This window comes from Alligator mississippiensis, chromosome 4 (genome assembly GCF_030867095.1).
Source record: "Alligator mississippiensis isolate rAllMis1 chromosome 4, rAllMis1, whole genome shotgun sequence".
In the NCBI taxonomy this organism is placed as follows: Eukaryota; Metazoa; Chordata; order Crocodylia; family Alligatoridae; genus Alligator; species Alligator mississippiensis.
Genome location: NC_081827.1, coordinates 122,083,378 through 122,105,086, shown reverse-complemented (window position 1 = coordinate 122,105,086; position 21,709 = coordinate 122,083,378). Strand labels below are relative to the sequence as shown.

General features: G+C 43.4%; 1 protein-coding gene across 1 annotated transcript in view; it reads right to left on the bottom strand.

Annotated features, from left to right (window-relative positions):
• The window catches only part of PIK3C2G (phosphatidylinositol-4-phosphate 3-kinase catalytic subunit type 2 gamma), a 372,292-nt gene that overhangs the window by 314,188 nt on the left and 36,395 nt on the right, over window positions 1-21,709 (bottom strand). Inside the window, 2 exon segments of the mRNA XM_059726204.1 lie at window positions 12,978-13,080; window positions 20,535-20,646. Coding sequence (XP_059582187.1) covers window positions 12,978-13,080; window positions 20,535-20,646 — 215 coding nt within the window.

Genomic DNA, 21,709 nt, shown 5'->3' with positions numbered 1-21,709 from the left:
TGTCAGGGCCACAGTGCCCCAGTTTTGCCATGAAGACATCATAGGAGACCAGTCAAAGGCTTTTTTGAAATCCAAGTAAATGATAGAGATGCACCAATACATTAGTCTGATATCGGATCAGTATTGATATAATGAAAATTGTCCGTATCAGATATCAGCCTGATGGGGCCAATGATTTGGCCAATAAATGCCCATGCTGCACATAGCAGCAGCACAGCACTCAGGCAGCGAGGAGCACAGCCGGTAGCATGGAGAACTGCCTCCAGCTGGTAAATCCGGTGTGGTGGAAGGGGCTGGGGGAGGGAAGGGGTGTGGGGGGGGGCACATCAACAGCTCCTGTGGTGAGGGAGGGGGCAGCAGCAGGCACTGCCCAAGTGGGGGAGGGCTCCTGGGGGGAGGGTGGCTCCCGCCACAACTTTCACCCCTGGAAAGCAGGGGAGTGGTGTGTGCCTCTGGATCTGTGTGGAGCAGGGAGGCCTGCAGCCGAGGCTGCATGGGGCTCTTGTCAGCGGGGGCTGGGCTCAGAGCAGGGACTGGCAGCATTGGGAAGATGTTGCATGCACCCCAAATTTCACTGCCGCTGCACTCCCAGCACCACTGCTGCAAGCCACAGCCCTGGCTCAATGCCCCGCCTCCACCCACGTGCCAGGAAGAGCCGGGGCTGCACTGGGCAACCGGTGGTGAAATTCAGGATGGATGCAGAATCCTCCCAGCACTGCTGGTGCCTGCTCCAAGCCCAGCCCCTGCTGAGAAGAACCCCGCACAACCCTGGCTGCAGCCCACCCCACCCCGTGTAGATTCAGGAGTACATGCCCCTCCCCTGTACCCTCTTGGGGAGCAAGCAGCAGCAGGAGCCACCTCCCACCACCAGACAGTGCCTGCCCCTGCCCCCTCTCTCACCATGGGGGGCATTGATATGCGCCCCCCACGCCCTTTCTCTCACAACAGATTTACCAGCTGTATCAGAAATCAGATCTGTATTGGCTGACATGCCTCCTTAAATATCGACTACGTGTATTGGCCCCCAAAATCTCTATTGGTGCACCCTTAGTAAATGACATCAACCTGCCCCCACATCCAGGTGTCACATCACCTGGTCATGGAAGGAGATGAGCTTGGTCAGGCATGGCCTACTGGAACCAAAGCTGTATGCTGTTTCTCAGAATGATGCCTTCTGTCAGCCTGTTGTGGATGGATTCTTTGATAATTTTTTCCAAGATCTTACCAGGGATTGATTTCATAGACATTTGGGCTAGAAGAGACCCCAAAGAATCATCGAGTCCAGCCCCCTGCCCCAGGGGCAGGAAGTCAGCAGGGATCATAGGATCCCAGCAAGATAAACATCCATATATGTCTTGAAGGCATTCAAAGTGGGTGCTTGAACCACCTCCGGTGGTAGTCTATTCCAAGCCTTGGGGGCTCGGACAGTAAAGTTCTTCCTTATGTCCAGCCTGAATCAGTCGCGGCGGAGTTTGTGACCATTTGATCTTGTCATTCCTTGGGGTGCTCTGGTGAACAGATGTTCCCCCAGATCCTGGTGAACACCCCTGATAAGCTTGTAGGTGGCCACCAGATCGTCCCTGAGCCTACGCTTTTCCAGGCTGAAGAGTCCCATGGCTCTCAGCCTCTCTTCATAAGGTCTGTTTTCCTGACTTCTGATCATGCATGTGGCTCTCCTCTGCACTCTCTCAAGCTTCTCCACATCCGTTTTGAATTGTGGAGCCCAAAACTGGATGCAGTACTCCAGCTGTGGCCTCACCAAGACTGAGTACAATGGGAGAATGATGTCCTGGGATTAGCTTGAGAAGCATCTATGGATGCAAGCCAGCATTTTGCTCACTTTACTAGCCACAGCATCACATTTAAGGCTCATGTTCATCTTGTGGTCAATCATGACCCCCCGAGTCCCTTTCATCTGTAGTACTAACCAGCGTAGCACTGCCAAGCCTATAAGCATGCTGCAGGTTTTTCTTCCCAAGGTGGAGAACCTTGCATTTTTCGGTGTTAAACACCATCAGGTTCTTGTCTGCCCATTTCCTAAGCCTGTCAAGATCTGCCTGGATCACCCTCCTCTCCTCAGGTGTGGGTGCTTTACCCCAGAATTTGGTGTTGTCGGCAAACTTGGCCAGCCCACTACTGACACCAATGTCTACATCAGATTGAGGTCAAACTGACTGGCTTGTAGTTCCCTTGATCTTCCTTCCTTCCTTTCTTGAAGATAGGAACCCTATTGGCCCTCTTTCAGACTTCAGAAACCTCTCCTGAGTGCCACGAGTTCTCAAATATCCATGCCAATGGTTGAGCTATGACAGCCAACTCTTTTGGCACTCTTAGGTACATTCCATCAGGGCCCGCCGACTTATGGATATCCAGCCTCTTAAGACATTCCCTCACAAGGTATTCACTAAATGTAGGTGTATGGTCACCCATACCCTCGTAGTCCTATGTCCTGTCAGGTGTGGTGACCCCACTTGAGCTGGTGGAAAACCAACAAAAAATAATCATTGAGAAAATTATCTTTTTCCTGGGTGTCAGTTGTCAGCTACTCCATTTGATTCAGCAGGAGTGCAATGTTGCCCTTATTTTTCTTTTGACTTCCTATGTATCTGAAGAAAGACTTTTTATTGTCCTTGATTCCTGTAGCCAGCCTGAGCTCGGTATCAGCCTTAGCTTTTCTGGTTTTCTCCATACAGGTGTGGGCCAGTGATGTATAATCCTTCTTAGATTTATTTCCCATCCTCCATCCCTTATCGGCTTTTCTTTTAAGATTAAGGAGGTCCATGAATTCCTTATTTAGCCAAGGGGGTTTCCCCAGGCCTTTTACTACCTTTTCTGTGGGCTAGAATAGACTTCCCTTGTGGTTTTAGGAGCATGTCCTTAAGGAGTGGCCACTCTTCTTGGACATCCTTCCCTGTCAGATCGTGATCCACCAGGGCCTTGACAACCAACCTCCTGAGCTTGTGAAACTCAGATTTCCTAAAGTTGAGGATTTCTGTGTTGCTGACTTATTTGCCAGCTTTGCGATGGATAAGGAAGGTGATAAATTTGCGATTACTGTAAGGTTGAACCTTCTGTTCAATCCTCAGGTCACTCACTAGATCATCCCCTTTGGCTAGAACCAGTTCTAGCAGTGCCTCTTTTTGTGTCAGCCCGTAGACTTCTTGAGTCAGACAGAGCTTGTCAATGCAGGTGAGGAAGATGTGCAACTGATCAGATTTGGGTGAATGCTCCTCCCATGAGATGTCAGGGCAGTTGAAATCACCCATGACAACCATGCGCCAAGAGCATGCAGCCTCTGTTTGTTCTCTAGAGTATTCATGGTCAAGGTCTTCCTCATGCTTAGGAGGTCTGTAATGGACTCCTACAGTAATATCCCCTTCACCACGTTCTCCCCATATTCTAAACCAGAGGGTTTCAAGTCACCCTCGTTGGGTGCCTATGTCAGCTAGTAGGGAAGTATACTGCTCTGTGACATGAAGAGCTACGCCTCCGCCCTTCCTCCCAGCCTGATCATTTCTGTACAAGGTATAGTCATCTATACCTGTGGTCCAGTCATAGGTGGAGTCCCACCAGGTCTCTGTTATCCATGTGAGATATTTGTTGTTGCTAAGCAGGAGGGCCAGTTCCTTTTGCTTGTTACCCACGTTCCTGGAATTAGTGTACAGGCAGCTGAGCCTGCCATTTGAAGCCCTTGGCTTCTTTGTGTACTTAGGAAAGTCCTGTCTTTCAGCTGGGGTAGGGGTAAGTTTGATTGGGTTTCCTGATCTACTGATTATGTGTTTCTCCCCTCTTGGGCTTGTTCCAATGGTTGTCTGCCCATCCCCTGGCTATCTTAGTTTAAAGCTCTGTCAAGCAGGTCAGCCAATCCAGTTGAAAAGAACTTCTTTCCCATTGGGGTGAGGTGGAGGCCTTCTCTTCCCAGCAGGCCGCTGCCACTCTCCCTGAGGTGTGGAATGTGATTGAAGAAGCTGAAGTCTTCATAGTGTCATCAATGCCTCAGTTTTCTGTTTACCTGTTCAATACATCTCTTCTTCCTGTGCCCATGGCCTGTAACTAGGAAGATTGAGGAGAAAACCACCTGTGCCCCCGACCATCTAAGCCCAGCCCCCAGAGCCCTGTAGTCACTCATGACCTGGCTGGGGTTGGCCCGTGCCATGTCATTTGTGCCCACATGGATGAGAAGCACAGGGCAGTGGTTGATGGGCTGGATAAGTTTTGGGATCCTCTCATTTACATCCTGGATACAGGTCCCTAGAAGGCATCAGATTTTGTAGGCTAAGGGTTCAGGGTAGTAGATCACACCCTCAGTCCTCCATAAGAGGGAGTCTCCCACAACTACCACTGTGTGCCTCTTCTTAGGTGTGACTGGTGGTTGCCTGCCTTCCTCAGGTGCTGGCAAATCTGCTGCCTCTGCTGATGTTGTAAGAGGTTTGTATCTGTTGTGAAGTTCTAGGGCATGGTGACCAGAGGGGGGGACTCCAGCTGCAGGGAGGGGTGTCTTCAGGGCACGGCGCGTCACCACCATTGCACAGGTAGTAATCTGGGCTACTACTGTGCCAACCCTTCTCTTCTTGCCCACCTACAGCCTCGTGCCCTTCCTGTGCACCCTCCTGCCTGAAATCCCGCACTAACTCGCATGCCAGGCCCAGAGCACATCTGTTTTCATGCTCTGATCACATGGCTCCCTGGGGACCTGGGCCAAGTAGGAGCCAGGGTGGGTCGTGACCCTTCTCGGCTGTTCTCAGCTGCCTTCTGCAACTGACTAACTCCCTCCCACTACAGGCCTCGCTTACCTCCTAGCTGTGCTGCGGGTCAAGGTCAGGGTCCACCACATCTTCTGGGGGTTTTGGGCTTGCGGGGTCACAGCAGGCTTCTGCCCATGTGTCTGTCACCCCAGCTGGACCCCAAAGTGCGGCTTCTGCCTTTTATATCTGTGCATGTGCACTGAGCCCACCGCCAGTATTGTGCCACTCTAGGGTCTGGGGAATTCCTGGCCCCCTGGAGAAGGCTGCTTCATTGGTTAGGACTCATCATATGAGTGATGGCTGAATCTCCAAGGATATGCTCTAAGGTGAGCTGGTCATCAACTTGGATGGTCTCAACTCCATTTTGTTGATGTCTGCAAGAAAAACCTTCATGAGCTGTGCATCAATGACCAACACTGGGGGTCAATCACATTGGACCACTGTGAATGGAAAGCCTCTGTGAAGCAGGGCTTACATTGCTTTAAGATGGAGAGGGTCAATGATGAGATAGAGAAGAGGAATCAGGGGCAGGCAAGGCAAAACGGTACTCTGCATGCCAGTGCAAGCTCAACCGAGTTTGTATGTGCAGCTTGCTGGAGGGTCTGCTTGTCACGCATCAGATTCAGCCACTCGAAGCTGTGGTGGTACCCGGTAACACACCAAAAGCACAATCTTCATTGTTTCTCAAGAGCAATGGCTGCCAATGATTGCTGTTGAAGATTTGTACTTCACCCAGATATTAAAAATGTGAGAACATTCTGTAGAGATAAGGAGCATGAGGTATTGACTGAGTCCTCCCTGAAGAGGAACTCTGTCAGCAGCTTCACTATAAAGTAGTTTTGGATTGGATTTTGTGCTGAAAGCTCTTCACTGGCAATGCCAACCCCCATTAAGGGGTTAATTTTTCACTCAGTAAAGCTTGTGTGGATGGGGTTTGAAGCCACTTCTCAAGAAACACTTTTTAACAGCTAAATGTTTTATGCATGCTATAGGTGTGAAACATAAGGTCAAAAGAATTATTACAGGGCTATGCAAGTGCTACATTTAGTTTGCCCTAAGTTTAGGGTTATATAAATGGATGAGCATTCACAGGGCTTCAATCAGGCTAAAAATAGTATGCCTGAATGGCCTGAGTTAACTCAATCTAAAATTGGTCATCCCAACCTAACAAATGTCTGCACATCTTCACAGCACAGCCTCAGGGCTGTGAAAGCCCAGGCACTTGCCACAGCCCCAGGGCTGTGCTATTTTAACACCCGTCCTCAACTGCTCGGGCGCTGGTCAGACCGCAGTTGGAATACTGCGTCCAGTTTTGGGCGCCACACTTTAAGAGGGATGTGGTTAACCTGGATAGGGTCCAGAAAAGGGCCATTTATATGGTTAAGGGCTTGCAGACCAAGCTGTACGAGGAGAGACTAGGGCTCCTGGACCTCTTCAGCCTCCGCAAGAGAAGGTTGAAAGGCGACCTTGTGGCTGCCTATTAATTCATCATGGTGGTACAGAAGGGAATTGGTAAGGCTCTACTCACCAAGGTGCCCCTGGGTGTTACAAGAAATAATGGCCACAAGCTAGCAGAGAGCAGATTTAGACTGGACATTAGGAAGAACTCCTTCACAGTTAGAGTGGCTAAGTTCTGGAATGGGCTCCCAAGGGAGGTGGTGCTCTCCCCTACCCTGGGGGTCTTCAAGAGGAGGTTAGATAGGCATCTGGCTGGGGTCATCTGAACCCAGCACACTTTCCTGCCTATGTAGGGAGTCAGACTAGATGATCTGTTGAGGTCCCTTCCGACCCTAACATCTATGAATCTATGCTCCCCCTCCAGACTGGACAGGCCCCAACCCTGCCATGGACCTGTCAGTGCCTATCTTCAACTGACTTACTTCTAGCTGTCCACATGAATGTCTGCACATAGAAGGACCCAAATTATATTTAAGTGGCTGAAAGCAAGCTTCCTAACCTGTGTCAGGTAACACTCACCCCTACATAAAATATTTTCTTCCACTCTTAAGATTGTTCTGAAAGCTCAATCCCACTCTATATGTGGGAATAGATTGAGATGCCACATCTTCAACACCTTACAAGAGCTTGGCATGCTGGTCAGTACCATTGACCTCATGCGGGAGCCCTACAATGGCTATACTACCACCACCATTTGGTTGCCAGACGGCAAGACGCATGTCATCCCCATCCAGCCTGGAATTCAGCACCATCATCTTCAACGTTGCAATGGAGATACATTCACAGGTTGTAAAAGCCTAAAAATGGCATGCCTGAACTCAGAGGCCTACCAAATGTCTGCATATGTTCAGAGTACAGCCCCAGGGCCGTGAAAGCCCAGCCACTTGCCACAGCCCCTTCTACTTTAAAAAAAAGGTAACGTACATCAATTCTGAAGTAAGTGTATGGGAACTATACGCAAATTGTTATAGCCATGTTTAATTTCAAGGGGTTTATTTTGTTTGTTTTTTTCAAATTTGCTCCTCACTTCCAGGTGCTCAGGGAGAGCGGGGTCTGACATTAAGGAGAGTGGAAAGGGGCTACCAAGGGAAAAAGTTAAGGGGAAGAAGAGAGCAAGGGGGGTATCTAACCATGAGACTGTAGCAGTGGTACAGGGCAAAATTCAGGGTAAGCTTCCAATAATTAGATTCTATACCTGGAAACTTATAACAAATTCATAATTTTTCTATATACAGAATCTAATTGGAGGGGGGGGGGTTATCCTATAATCAGGGCCATCTTTTATTCAAATAAATATGGTACCATTTTTCCATGATTTTTTTTTTTTTTTTTACCTTTAACAATATTTCTTCAGCTGCACTGCCTAAGCACTTTGAGCATTCAGTTACTGGTTCTCTGAGGGCTTATGGAGTCTCTGCTTTATAAATAATCCTATGAAAAAGTCCTTATGCACACTCATTTTTCATTCTGGTGAGCAAAATGCTACCATTCTTCTGTGTGTTGCTTAGGGTGAGCACCTACCTGTCTTTTTTTTAAATTAAAACAATTAAAAGCTATTTTCTTAAAACTTTATAGAAAAAAAAAGTCTCTCTCTCTCTCTTTCTCCCCCCCTGCAATAGATGCATGGATATCCAAGAAAATAGTTACGGGAGAAGGACATTCCTATTAAGTTTGATATTATACTGGTCTGAATATGAATCTAAACCCTTATCATCAGAGAGTTACTCCTTACAGTATATCAGAATATGCATTTGTTGAAAAGTTTAAAAAGCACAGAAAACATTCGAGGTTCATGCACTAGCATTCACTGTTAATTTGGCTCAACCAGTCTAATGTCACTTAGGCTAGGGACAGAAGTTACATATAAACCAGTTTAAGTGATCAGAAACTGGTTTAAACCTGTAACAAAACACAAGCTCAGTGCACATAAACCACCTTCAAAATGGCTTAAACTGGTTTAAGATAAACCTGGTTGAATGAATATCAGATTTAATAGATTTGGGTCAAACAAGTTTTTGAAACTTCTGTCCCAGACCCCTTCCCAATTCAAGTTAAATTACAGTCCCCCATCATCCCAGAACACTTTGCAGCCCTGGGCTGGGCTGTGCTTCTGCTCCAGAGAGCAGAGCTGGCCCCGCCCCACTGCTGCCTAGCTGTAGCAATGAGGGCTGGCTGACAAAAGGTTGCGGGGGAGAAAGCCCAGCTTGGAATTCAGCCCAGTCTGCAGTGAGATGAGTGGGGGACTGCCCCACCCAAGCCCCACCCCCCAGTTGGTGTATGGGGCCAGGGAGGGGGTTAAACATCCCTTCCCACACTCAAATCTACTAATGGCTGCAACTGTGGACTACAAATCCCAGAGGCACCTGGGAAGCTGGAAGAGGAAGTGATGAGCAACCCTGCAGAATCCTGCTGCTGTAATTCTGGACTGCAAATCCCAGAGTCTTTGGAGGCAGCAGGAAGAGGGAGTGAACACACAGTCAGAGCTGTGCTCTAGCACCCCCCAGGTTCTGGCCTGAGCCACTCACTGCAGGCACGTGGATGCATTTCCTGTGTCAAAGGTAAATGTCTGTTCACTTCTGTTTCAATTTAATTTGTGCATCTTAAACTGACCTGCAAAGACTGAATTGATTCAGCCTTGGGCTTTTTGACTGTCTATACCTAGCCATAATCTCTGGACTGAAGATAAATAGCTGACAATGTGAAGTATGAAGACACAATGCCAGATCTTTTGCCCCCTCTTTCTTCCAGTATACTGTTCCCTTGCCATCAGATATAATCACTAACACAGCTGTTTGGCTCAGGCAACTAACAGCATGTTGAAGAGCTGATAAACAAGAACAATGAATCCTTCATCACAATAAATGCTTTTTTTCTGGAAATATATTTGTGTAACCTTACAAAACTTTTAGAAAAGCTTTGCTCTTAGACTGATATTTTAGTTGGAAAAGAGGTTCAGGAGAGAAGAACTGATATTGTGGTTTCCTTACCTGCATGTAAGCATTACTTGGTTGGTGGCCTGGTGTCTTTGATCCCTAGGCCTACCAGGTGCCTTCACAAACTTGGCAAAGCAAGAAAACCACTCTAGTGGTGCTCCCTACTTATGACTGTTCTGAAGATCTCTGCCTCTAGCTTGCTTTGCAGCTGCCACAGGAAGTGCCTCTGGAGTGGCATTAGCACCATATTTTAAGGGATTCACATACCTAAGTGGGAGAAGGGGAGTTGGCAGAATTGAAAGCAAATAACTCCAGCCACATTTGGGGTGTGGTGAGGACATATTCTGAGCATAGATATGGGACAATCCTATCTCCTTGCATATTATCTTTTTATTTAAACAGTGCATAAGCCATTTGTCTATGTGACAGATTTGAATTGAATCAGGTTGAAAAAGCCACGATATTTTTTCCCACCACCATGGATTAGAATTTTTAGTTTTTAAAAATATCATTTACACATCTGTAATTGGTAATTTTGCAGTTCAGCAATAAGGGTGACCTGGGCAGCACATTTCTGCTTTTGCTGGATTAAAAAAAATATTTTTTTCCTGAGCTTCATGACTTCACCAGTGTTTACTCCATGACAAATTTAACATTCAAAGGCTGCTTCTCTTCTTCCAGGCACCCTAAAATATGAGGCACTTATGCAATCATGAATAAGAGTAAAATAAATAGTAATAGATTCATAGATGTTAGGGTCGGAAGGGACCTCAATAGATCATCGAGTCTGACCCCCTGCATAGGCAGGAAAGAGTGCTGGGTCTAGATGACCCCAGCTAGAGGCTTATCTAACCTCCTCTTGAAGACCCCCAGGGTAGGGGAGAGCACCACCTCCCTTGGGAGCCTGTTCCAGACCTTGGCCACTCGAACTGTGAAGAAGTTCTTCCTAATGTCCAATCTAAATCTGCTCTCTGCTAGCTTGTGGCCATTATTTCTTGTAACCCCCGGGGGTGCCTTGGTGAATAAAACCTCACCAATTCCCTTCTGTGCCCCCGTGATGAACTTATAGGCAGCCACAAGGCCGTCTCTCAACCTTCTCTTGCGGAGGCTGAAAAGGTCCAGGTTCTCTAGTCTCTCCTCGTAGGGCTTGGTCTGCCCTTAACCATACGAGTGGCCCTTCTCTGGACCCTCTCCAGGTTATCCGCATCCCTCTTGAAGTGCGGCGCCCAGAATTGCATGCAGTACTCCAACTGCGGTCTGACCAGCGCCCGATAGAGGGGAAGTATCACCTCCTTGGATCTATTCGTCATGCATCTGCTGATGCATGATAAAGTGCCATTGGCTTTTCTGATGGCTTCGTCACACTGCCGGCTCATGTTATGATAATGTTAATAATAATATCATGTTAATGATATGCATGTTTATAAGCCCCTTTAGTTGCAGATCTCAGAGAACTTAAAAATTTAAGTTTCATAATTGCCTTGAAGGATAGTTATGAATTTTTATTGCAGAAGGCATCAGCTGACATTGGTACAGAATCTGAAGGGTTTGGTTTTCTTTTTAAATAACATGTGAAGTTATAGAAGAAAATGCTTCTTGGGAAAAAAATTAATGTGTTAGGTTGTTTGATAGGTTCTCTTGACAATCTGTGACAAGCAACCCTTGGACTTCGGCTTTCCATTTAGATCCTCTAAAGACTATCAACTGTGAGGGCAGAACAAACTTCTGGGAATTGAGTGCGTCTAGACATTCATATTACTCCAGTGTTTATTGCGCTGGAGTTAATTGTTCCCAGGTGCCACAATTTCATGTGTGCCTAGGAGTGTAGCCTGTTGAACTGGGTCAGAGTAGTGCCAGTTGGCAGAGGGCCCTGGGAGTCAGCCTGTGAGCCCGGGTGGGGCTGCTCTGACCCAGCTCAACATGCTGCAGAGAGACTGGATGGGGCAGAGGGGTCCTTTAGTTTGGGGCTAGCCAGGAGGCAGCACCTACCCTGAAGTACCCTCATGCCCCAGTCAGCTGTCAGCGTTTACACATACACTGCTGCAAAGTAAAAAAAACTCCTCAGTAGGGTGTTAGATTTTTTATAAGTACTACCCTGCTGCAAAGTTTTTTAGTTTACTTCAGCATAATAGCTTTGCATGTATAAACACCAAAATGTTTGCTGCAGAGCTAATTAGTCTACTCTACAGTAAACATCTCATGCAGAGGCACCCACTGAGTATCGAAGTCTGGACTGTGGCCTGCAGGGGTGTAGCAGCATAGATCCATGTCCAGGGCAGCCGCACAGAACCCAGCATAATACCTGCTCAGGCTGTGCCAACTACAGCAATGCGATCAGCTTCCACTGCAGAAACAGCTGGCTTCCCCCCACATCCATCCAAAGGTGACACCTGAGGTTGTTGTCTTGGTCACCACCCCTCAATTATGCTACTGGTCACCTGGAAAAAGATACTGTCTGCTCAATGTTTGAGACCACCTCTGAAGGTTAAACTTTTTCACGCAAAAATTAGAAGGTTAGAAGGGAGCATTATGATCATATAGGCTGACGCAGGTGACAGAATTCACCCAGAAATTCCTATATTATCTCAGTAATTCCTGCTCACTGCACAGCACAAGAGTGGCTATTATTACATTTTCTACAGATCATCTGCCAGACAACCAGATGAACTGGGGTCACCAATCATTTGAAGAAATGGTGGCCTAGTGACAAATGCCTCTGTGTTTCATACTTCCCGTTCCCTGAATCTAAAACCTTCCTGCTACCAATGGAATCTCATATGCTGTATTTGCCAATTGCTTGCAGAGGGAAGGGAGGGCGGATGAACCTAAATACAAGTCCTTGTAAAGAAGAGCACACACAACATGAGCCACTACTGTATATTTCCATATATTCACTCTGCTTTCTATCTGTTTAAAGAATCAAAGGGCTCAAAAAAGCTATTTTAAAACCAATATCCTCTTTAGACTCGTTATTCTATTTTTTAATGGTATAGTAGAGATACTGCACAGAATCTGATATTTCTTATGGTGACATATATCAGCAATAGAAAAAAAAACTTATTTTATATTAGTAATCTGTTATCTGATCTATATTTTGATAGACTCAAGTTGATAGTATATCTGCTTAAAGCAGATAATTGGCACTGTCTGTGGATAAAGTCAACACATCACCAGTGAAAACTGCCTTGAACATCAAAGTTTCCTCTGCACTGTGAAGTTTGGGTTAGAAGTAATTCAAGGTTGCCACTGGGAATAAAGCTTATATGTAGCAGCATAGATCAGTGTAATTAAAGCTCAATAATCCATTCCAGGGTATCTTAATCACAAATCATCTGTACAAGGATCTCTCGAGTTGAACTGTGATAAGACAACATGTTTAAAAGAAATATGTGCATGCTTAGACACATGCATATGCAAGCATGATCTTTCTCTTTTATCCAAATACTCAGGATTTCAGTAATAAAGACTAGGATCAGGATCTGATTTATCTTGTACAATACTTTAAGTATTTTTACAATTACTCAATTCCAAAATCTACAAGGACCATCTAGAAAAAGGCTGATATCACAAGTATTGTTAGACTCTGATCAAATTGAATTCCTTTAAAAAAAGTAACATTTGGTCTTCTTATGTTGAAGTATTCTCCATAATAACCAAAAGGACAGAATAGCAGAGAGAGAAACAAAAATATTCCCAATACATTTCAATTATACTTCAGCAATAATGTATGCATGCTCAGGAAAGCAGCCACCTCTCTCTGATTATTATTGCAGATTGTTAATTAAAGGGATCAAGGGAATTTCATTGCTTCAGGAATACTGAAAGAAACAAAAGGACAAACCGTTCGAGCCAAACTTTGCTGGAAGCTGGTGCCTTTCTGTAGATGAAGCTGAATGGAAGTGGCTGCCTTGCGGAGACTGTCATGACTACCCAAAGTCTGATCACTGCAATTTGGAGAGGAGAAAAAAAATCATTTCCACTTACCAATTGCTTCCTACACACCCCTAAAATCATATTTAGATTAGTTTCCACTATTCTGTTAAACAAAATGCGGTATAGGGACACTGTTTCTTGCATTTGTATCTGTAGAAGCCTGACAGGGTTGTTTTTTGGGGGATGGGTGAAAAAGAGGCTGAGGGTGCAGTTGCATGTTAGACTTAGATCACACTGAATCTCTGGAATGTTAAACAGCTTCAAAGTTAGAATGTGATGTGGGCGACACACACTAAGGGTTCATACCATTTCTCACCTGCACAGCTCAGACTTGCCACTAGAGGGTGGCTAAGAGCCAGGATACCTGGACTCCAGTTTGGGGAGGGAGATGGCAACATTGTATCCTGGGATGCTGGGGGACTGCAAATTGCTAATTTATCCCTGTAGAAAAAAGTGAAGTTACCCTAACATGAGCTGGGCCTAGTTAACCCTTGCCTGAAGTGGCCTAACTTTGACATTCTCAGAGGGTATTTAGCACAAGTTAATTAGTTTTAACATCTGAATGCTCACATTTTAAGCACCCTTAGTATGGCCTAAGTGTAACATGTAACTTCACCCTAAGAATCACCAAACTTAGTTGAAGTTCTGATTTCAAACATATTCTATGAAGGTCAACTATGAAGGAGGAGGGAAAGTATTGCACACAGATAGATTTTTTAGCATTCAAAGTCATAGTCCATCTTTGGAATCTGTGCTGTGTGTAAAACCTCAAATTACCTTAGTTTATGCAAGGTGTCTAGCACAAGATGATAGATAGGTGGCTAATGAGAAGTGATTGCTATTGTTAATATATTTTGTTAGCTAACTTGAAAAATATTAAAATTATATTTGATTCCCATATGCATAAAGACAGTGAACCATGATCCCAAAATGGGTCAGCTTCTCTGCTCCACCAAATTGATTTGATGGCAGCAAAATGTGGCTCACCACAAGGGTCGTCCACAGCTGGAATGGTTTCCTAGGGCAGGGATCAGCACCCTTTTATTAATGGCAGGCTGAATAAATGCAGCTCAGTCCCAAGCGGGCCACGGCTTGCAACCCAGCCACTACAGTTTTCCTTACTGCTGAATACCTCCATGTGCTGCTGATTTCCACTGCAACTGAACGTTGCCACATGCTGCTAATTCTCTCTGGTGCTGTATGCTGCTGCATGCAGCTGATTCTGAATGCTGCCAATTTCCCCCTGCTGTGGTAGTCCGGAGAAGATGTCTGCAGGCTGGATGTGGCCTAAAGGCTATAGGTTGCCAACCCCTGTTTTAGGGGCTCTTTCTGACAACTCTTGATAGAAAGCATATACCAAAATAATTGCTAAACCCTACCCAACTCTGATAGCTCCTTTTAGCAATGCTAGGGATCGCCTCTTAGTTGAATGTTTGACTTTGTAATTAAATTTTATGGGGGCTTAAAGCGTTTGTACTGGTTTTCTCTTGCTCTCTTTTTCAAATCAGATGAAATAATGCAAAAGTCAAGCCCAACATACATTTTACAAATTAAAAATCCCTGGGGTTTAATTGGTTTACAAAATGGCATTGATTTTTGCAAGGACAATTTATTTTTTTCATTGGGGCAAGTTAACATGCATCAGTTGCATCTCCAGTTTATTTTCTGTCAGATTCATGTTGCTTCATTCAAGCCTTCAGACATAAAACAGCCAGAAGGAATGCTCCAAATGTATACTGCTATTCAGTTTGGCAAGTTGTTCTGTAACCTCTGGGCCACTTAGGAAAAACAGGTTCTTTCAGATTTATGAAGTGTCAGGGAAGACTCAGAATTCAGATGGAAATTGGGTTTATCTCCATCTAAGAGCTGTACTTGGTGAGACTGCAGTCAAGTTTATTCTGTTTACTTTTAAAATGAATGTTTTATGAATAATCAACAGAAATAGGAGCCTGCAGAATGTACTGTCACACATATGGCTCTCTGGTAAAAAAGAAATATAATTTTAAATAATTAACTAGGGCTATATATAGCTGTCATTAGATACAATTACAGAGAGTTCAAACATCTGGGGATTTATCTCTTTTATGATGAGTAAATGCTCTGCATCTATTCCACATGGTAACTAGGTAAAAGGCAGGCCCCTTATTTCCAGGCACAAAAAGTGTAATTGTAGATGTGGCACTGTGACAAATGCACAGAAGGTTGCAGAAGGAGAAACCCATTTTCATTTGACAGAATAAATACCTAGAGCAAGGACTTTTGACAGTGCTTCTGTTCATTTGCAAGATTCCTTGATGTCAAGGACATGAAGAACATATTTAGGAGTGAAGCAGAGTGCAGAAGCCAACATACTGGAGTAATGAAATATTTGTGCAGCTGTAAAGCTTGTAGCTATTATATCACGACCCTGCTCAAGTCCCTTTACTGACTACCTGTCTCTTTCCGCAAGAATCTTCCACAAGAATTTAAAACACTTTATCATCACTGCTGGGTCTCTGAGTCTCCTAATCCTCATTCTGGGTCTCTGTACTACTTCCTGCATCTCTCTCCTTTTTTACTACTTTCTTCTCTTTCCCGTGCTTCTTGTCTCACTGTTGTGTCACTTTCTCCTATTCTTGCTTTCAGCCTCTGCTGCTTCAGTTCTTCTAGGACAACCCTCCATACGCCTACAGAGTTCTCCTTTAAATATCTCCAAATCCATCTTATTTTCCACCAATTATTTCCAATCCCACTCTTCCACCTTCCACTCTACCTTACAATTGGTAGGTCTAACAATAAAAATATTCACAAATATATGTGTGTATGCTAAAAACCCTATTTGCTATGCTATCTTGAATTACTATACTATCTGGAATCCTCTTTCTGCCAATGTTCAATTTGGTTTATACTAGAGCACTTTGCTGACTGAACTACACTGGTATGCCTTACTGGTAAAGCATTTCTTGTGTGAATGCAGTTTATACTGGTAAAAAAGGCCATTTGCCTGTCTAATTATTAAACAACACTTTGCCCCCCTCCACCTTCACTAGACAAAACAAGCTACATCAGCAAAGATGGAGCTTTGCTAGTATAGTTGCCTTTACCCTAGGGCAGTGGTTCACAAACCTTTCTTTTGGCAACCACGCTTCTGGGTTAATGATTTCACTTCTGCAATTTCCAGAGTTTGTGACCATACTTTTAAGTACTATAACCCCTCATCTGGGACTACTGAACAAGGAACCTCTGCTGGCACATCTATGTTATGCTCCTCACCAAATTTCTGAACACCATAGCTATGGCATCAGAAATCTCCAGTGCATATTTGGGGTTGGTTTGTGTGGCTTTTGGGGTGGAAGACCAGATGGAAGAGTGAATGCCTTAAAGTTTTCTTCAGGAAATAAAGGTAGAAGCCTGGCATAGGTGATGAAACAATAGATAGTGGCCCAGTGTTGGCTCCTCTTTCTCTCTGTTTATCCAGAATCGACAAATGCTGCCAGTGACACCATCTTGACATACTGTAAAGGGGCTGTAATACACTACTAAAACTTGGCTTTGTCTGGGTCTATTACCCTACCTATAACCTATGGAGATAACATTTAAATAGCCACTTTTGGACATTGTGAAGATTACTTAGTATTTTACGGTGCTTTAAACAATGTAAAGAAAAGACTATTATAATGTTGCAACCCTATGACCATAAGTTCTCAGTCATTTGATTATAATACTATCAGAAGGCGTCAGTTGGGAACAGGATTCCATTGAACAAGACATAGGACAAACATATGAAGGAGACATCCACTGCCCTGAAGAGTTTACAATTTAAATTGGTAAGAAAGGAATTTAAATAAATAGAAAGGAAATGAGCACAGGGAAATGAAGAGACTTGTTGTAAGCATATAGTAGGTCAGTAGCAAAACCAGGAATAAATGCCAGGTCTTTGAGCTCCTAGTCCAGTGCTCTATTCAGTAAAGGGCACTGCTTCCCCCCATGGTACCATTCAGGTTCTGCAAGACACAAATCTTTCTGTTATAAGCCTCAAATGTTTGTGGAGTCCCTGAAACACCTCAGTGGTGCAGCACCATTGTGAAAGAAGTTTAATTTGTAATGACAAGAGAAAGTAAGCCTTATTTTTACAAAGAACTTATTAATCCAAAACGTGCATGCTTCTAATGATTCTAATCTACATGAAGATAACTTTGTCCCTTCCGTAATTAATAGCTTAAATTTCACTTTGAGAGAGAACCAATTCCTATTTAAGGCCTTAATCTTCAAAGAATTTAACAAGGCAAAAATGTCATCATTAAAGTCATAGAGAAGTGTGCAAGTCTAAATTATGAAGGGATATAGGCATGGGAATGTTTTATTGTTTTCCTATTTACTACAGTGGCTGAGTTTTGAAAGCACTAAGCTAATCATACTATCTGAGAGTGAAAATGGGATTCAAAATTATATTTTAAAAGCTTTAAAAAAGGAAGAGAAAGAGAAAACCCCCACACCAATAGGTTCTGCACTACAATTGGTTGTTCTTACTGAAAACACCCACATCAATAAACAAAAAGGAGACTGACAGACTTTTATATAGCCCCATGCTATGTTTTACTAGGTCCTTTAAAATGCTCTGAGCAAGTGGCCTATAATTCTAAAGGCAGAAAGTCTGCATGGAGGATTGATTCATTACTGTCACATGGCAAAAAACTGTTTTTTGGTTTGCTGACTTACGCAGCAGAGACTGCTTAACTTCAATATAATTTATTTTTTTATAACATCTTTCATAAAAAGGCATCATAAAACCACATTTCAGTGGCATCTGTTCACATGCTAAAGTGAAAACGAAAGTTTGCAGGCAAGATTTAGAGAGAAGAGGTAATGCTGTTGGTTTGGGTGGAAGGGCGATAAAAAGAAGATTTTCAGATAGGCACTGCAAGAACTAGAAGGTGGAAGTGAAATGGCTAGTTTAAAGGAATATTGAACAGGTAGCAGGGAGACCAGGGAGTTTGATGCTTTGAATCCAGAATTGTAAAAAAAAAAATAAAAAAAAAAACAAAACCCACCCCAAAAATACAGAAGATCCAATTAATTATATTTGAGAACAAATAGAACAGCTGGTGAGGATGAAAACTTCCTGCTTGCTTGGGCTGTAGAATTATGAAGTAAGGATGAAGATTAAGCATTAAAAATGGAAATGACATGAATACATTGAGATGTGATGCAATTAAAGGATAATTTAAGATGATGGAAGAGGCAGAGAAAAGACAAAGATGAATCCTGACAGTGTTCTAGAGATGGTGTAAAACAGACTTACAGAAAATGTAGTATCATTTAGTCTATGACAACTCCTAGCTTTCTGAGCTTGGAAATCAAGCAAAGATCTAAGTTGCAAACCAGAAACTGAACATAATTCTAAACCAGAATTTCACAGTGCGCACTGGGCCTCAAAACAAGGTCCTGGATCTGAACTTCCTTTAATTCATGAGGTTGTTGTGAATATAAGTTTCCATTTAGGAAAAGCTCAGATGCTACAGTAGCTCATGGGCATACAAAAAAAGTGAGGGGGATAACAAACTAGCATCTTCACTGATGTGCCAATGCCACATGCCATGTTATTTCTAGCTAAGCTACAAGAATGTATTTATTCACTTTCAGCAAAAACAGTCATTCATGTAAAGATTCCAGGCATTAAAGTTTTTGGATTCTACTATAGGAGACATCATTAACTGCCTGATAATACAGTTCACCCTGATAACAAATGCCTGCCTTTCCCAAACTTCCATTTGGCTCATTAAACCACCATGAGATGAGGTACAGTTCATTGGGTAGCTTGGAGGCTTTATGTTTAATATCAGTTTGACTATAAAAAGAAAGCAGGGGCAACATTTGGGCACATAATCCTCCTTGCTGCATTACACTTCAGAAATCTAATTCTGGAATTCACCACCCTTCTGTATTTTGTCAGTGTACTTTCAAATTTACTATGTACATTCAAAGAAGGATAGTGAGGAAAGAGCAGCTCACAGTCTCAGAAATTACAGATGGAAGGCCAAATTAATTTCTGAATCATCCCTACAGCCTTCAAGTTAAGTTACCTTAGGAACAGCTTTGGTTCAGGGTTTCAAAATGTCTTTTAAAAGGCTCTGATGAGAAGGAGAAAAGGGATGAAAGTACAGTGCAGGGTAGAATTACATCTGTGGAGGCCAGATCTGCAGCTCAGTGTTTTTTGAACTATGGTCAAGGGGGAAAGAAAACTACTGAGAACATTGTTGACCTTGTTTCACTGCTAATGAGATATGCAGAGATTCTGCAAATACAGGCATTGAGACAGTCCACTATTGATGAATTCTCTTCCAAAAAACTGAAAATAAAGCTGTTTAGAACACACTGTACACTGTACTGAGACACACTGAGCTCATCCTCAAACAATGGTTTATTATTTCCATTTTATTAGCAATTAATAGGAAATGAGAAGGGGGGAGAGAAGGGGAAGGGAACCAGACCTTCTTATGCATCATAGATCTAAGATTAAGTGGAAATAAGGGTCTTGATTCTCATCTCCCTGGGTCCTATTTTGCACTAACTTACTATTCCTTATTTTAATATATTTGCTCCTGTTTTACAAAAAAATGAGCAAGTGCAGACTCAGCTTAGAAATGCTAAGGAATTCATGTCCATGTCTTGAGCTGCAAAATATATTTGATTACAGGCATGTGAACTTACTTTTCTAGTAGCTTTTATAGATTTCACTCTTACCAGTACAGTATATAGATATGCTCTTTATTACCTGCTAGAAATGAAGTTCCAAGTTACTATCTGATGCTCTGAAAGGCCTACTTCTAATGTAGAGTGATTGCCTCACATGGCACATACACATAACGATCTCTTGTCACAGTCATACACTCAGTAGCATCTTAGTGCCTTCATTTACTCTGCTACTGCTATATACTGAAAAGAAACACCACCTTATATGGAAAGACTTCATAGCAGTTGTCTTCCTTTATTTAGTAGTTTTCACGATTGCAGAGCTACAAGTTAAGTGACATCAACTCATACTTGTAATATTTCCTGAGAGACATCACAGGCATTAGCATCCCCATTTTAGGCATCAGGGAATCATGACAGAGAAGCAAAACTAAGTATACAGAGCAGCACAGAAAGTTGAGAAGAGCTGGAATTCAAGGGCAGGTGTTCCTAGCTGTTTGACCAATGCTTTCAGAAGTAAACTACACTGCCATATCAATAGAGCGCAGTGTAAACACAGCATATTACAGGTGCTTAAGAAATTAAGCATTTGAAATGTGACTGGACCAAATCCCAGTGTGTGAATATCTCCCAAAACTTGAGGAAGATGAGCTGAAGATTTGTGTCTTGTATCCACTGCTATTACCCTCTCCCTATTGTTTTGTTTTCAAAGACAGTACAATACTTGAGTATTTGGTGCATTGCATATACAACGTAAGGCACAGTCAATAGCATTTCTTAGTAAGATACGTACTTTTGTAAAACTTCATCAATCCCACACACAATGAGAAAATACTCTTCCTGCTCTGGATATTGATCTGTGCAACAGAGGATCTCTGCAATTAAGTCACGGACAATGCAGCTAGCTGTAAACAAAGATAGTAAGAAAAAATTAATAGGATTTTGGTAGAGAATTGCTGGCAAGATTTTGTAGCAGAGAAAATAAGAGTCACAGTGTAATTGTTAACTACTGCAGCAGTCTAGCTCCACCAAGAGGCATCAAAATGAGTCACAACTGATTTAACATTTACTTTTTGACTTCACAGAAGAGTGAATTTTTGTCACTTATCCTGTCCTGAACTCAACCTTGTTTTGAGGGTACATGTGTCTTAAACTATAAGCTGATCAACTATGAATCAGGAATGGAAGAGACCCAAGTGATTTTCCAAGAAAAAGGTATACTTTTTCCCCCATTCTTGTTGAAAGCAAGCCTACATTACCCATAGCAAACGGATTTCTTCTCTTAAACAAGGCCCAAAAGATATTCCAGAGATTTAGCTACCACTAACCTGCTGCATCCGTTTCACTTAACCATGCCCAGCAGTGGCTGGGTACAAACACTGCATGCAGGTGTATATTAATAGGTTTCGAGGAATATAATTTAGTGGTCTGAGGATTTCTTCCCAGCCCTGCTCCCACTGTTTGTCACATCAGGATGTGAGTAGCTGAGTCTGGGGCCATTCAGGAGTTCAGGCACTGAGCAGAGTCAAGATGGCTGAATAGAATCTGAGGACAACCAGGTCAGGGAGCCAGGAGGTCAAGCCAAGAGCAGGGACTGGGATCAAACCAAAGCTAGAAGACAGAAGATCATGCAGAGAGCAGAGCCAAGGAGCAAGCTGAATTAAAAAGCCAGAAGATCACACAGAGCAGGATAGAGGAACAAGTCAGCAGGAACAACACAGTGATCCAGAGTCAAGTTAAACCCTGCTGCCTAGAGGCTTTGTGGACCAAGTCAGGAGTTTATATGGGGGAAGTGGAGGGTCAGCTGACCCTAGGGCTAGGGACAGAATTACACATGAACTGGTTTAAGTGATCAGAAACTGGTTTAAACCTGTAACAGAACAGAAGCTTAGTGCACATAAACTAGTTTCAGTGTTTAATCCATTTTCCATCAGGCTGAGACCTTTTGGGAGGATTTGGTCCCAAAAT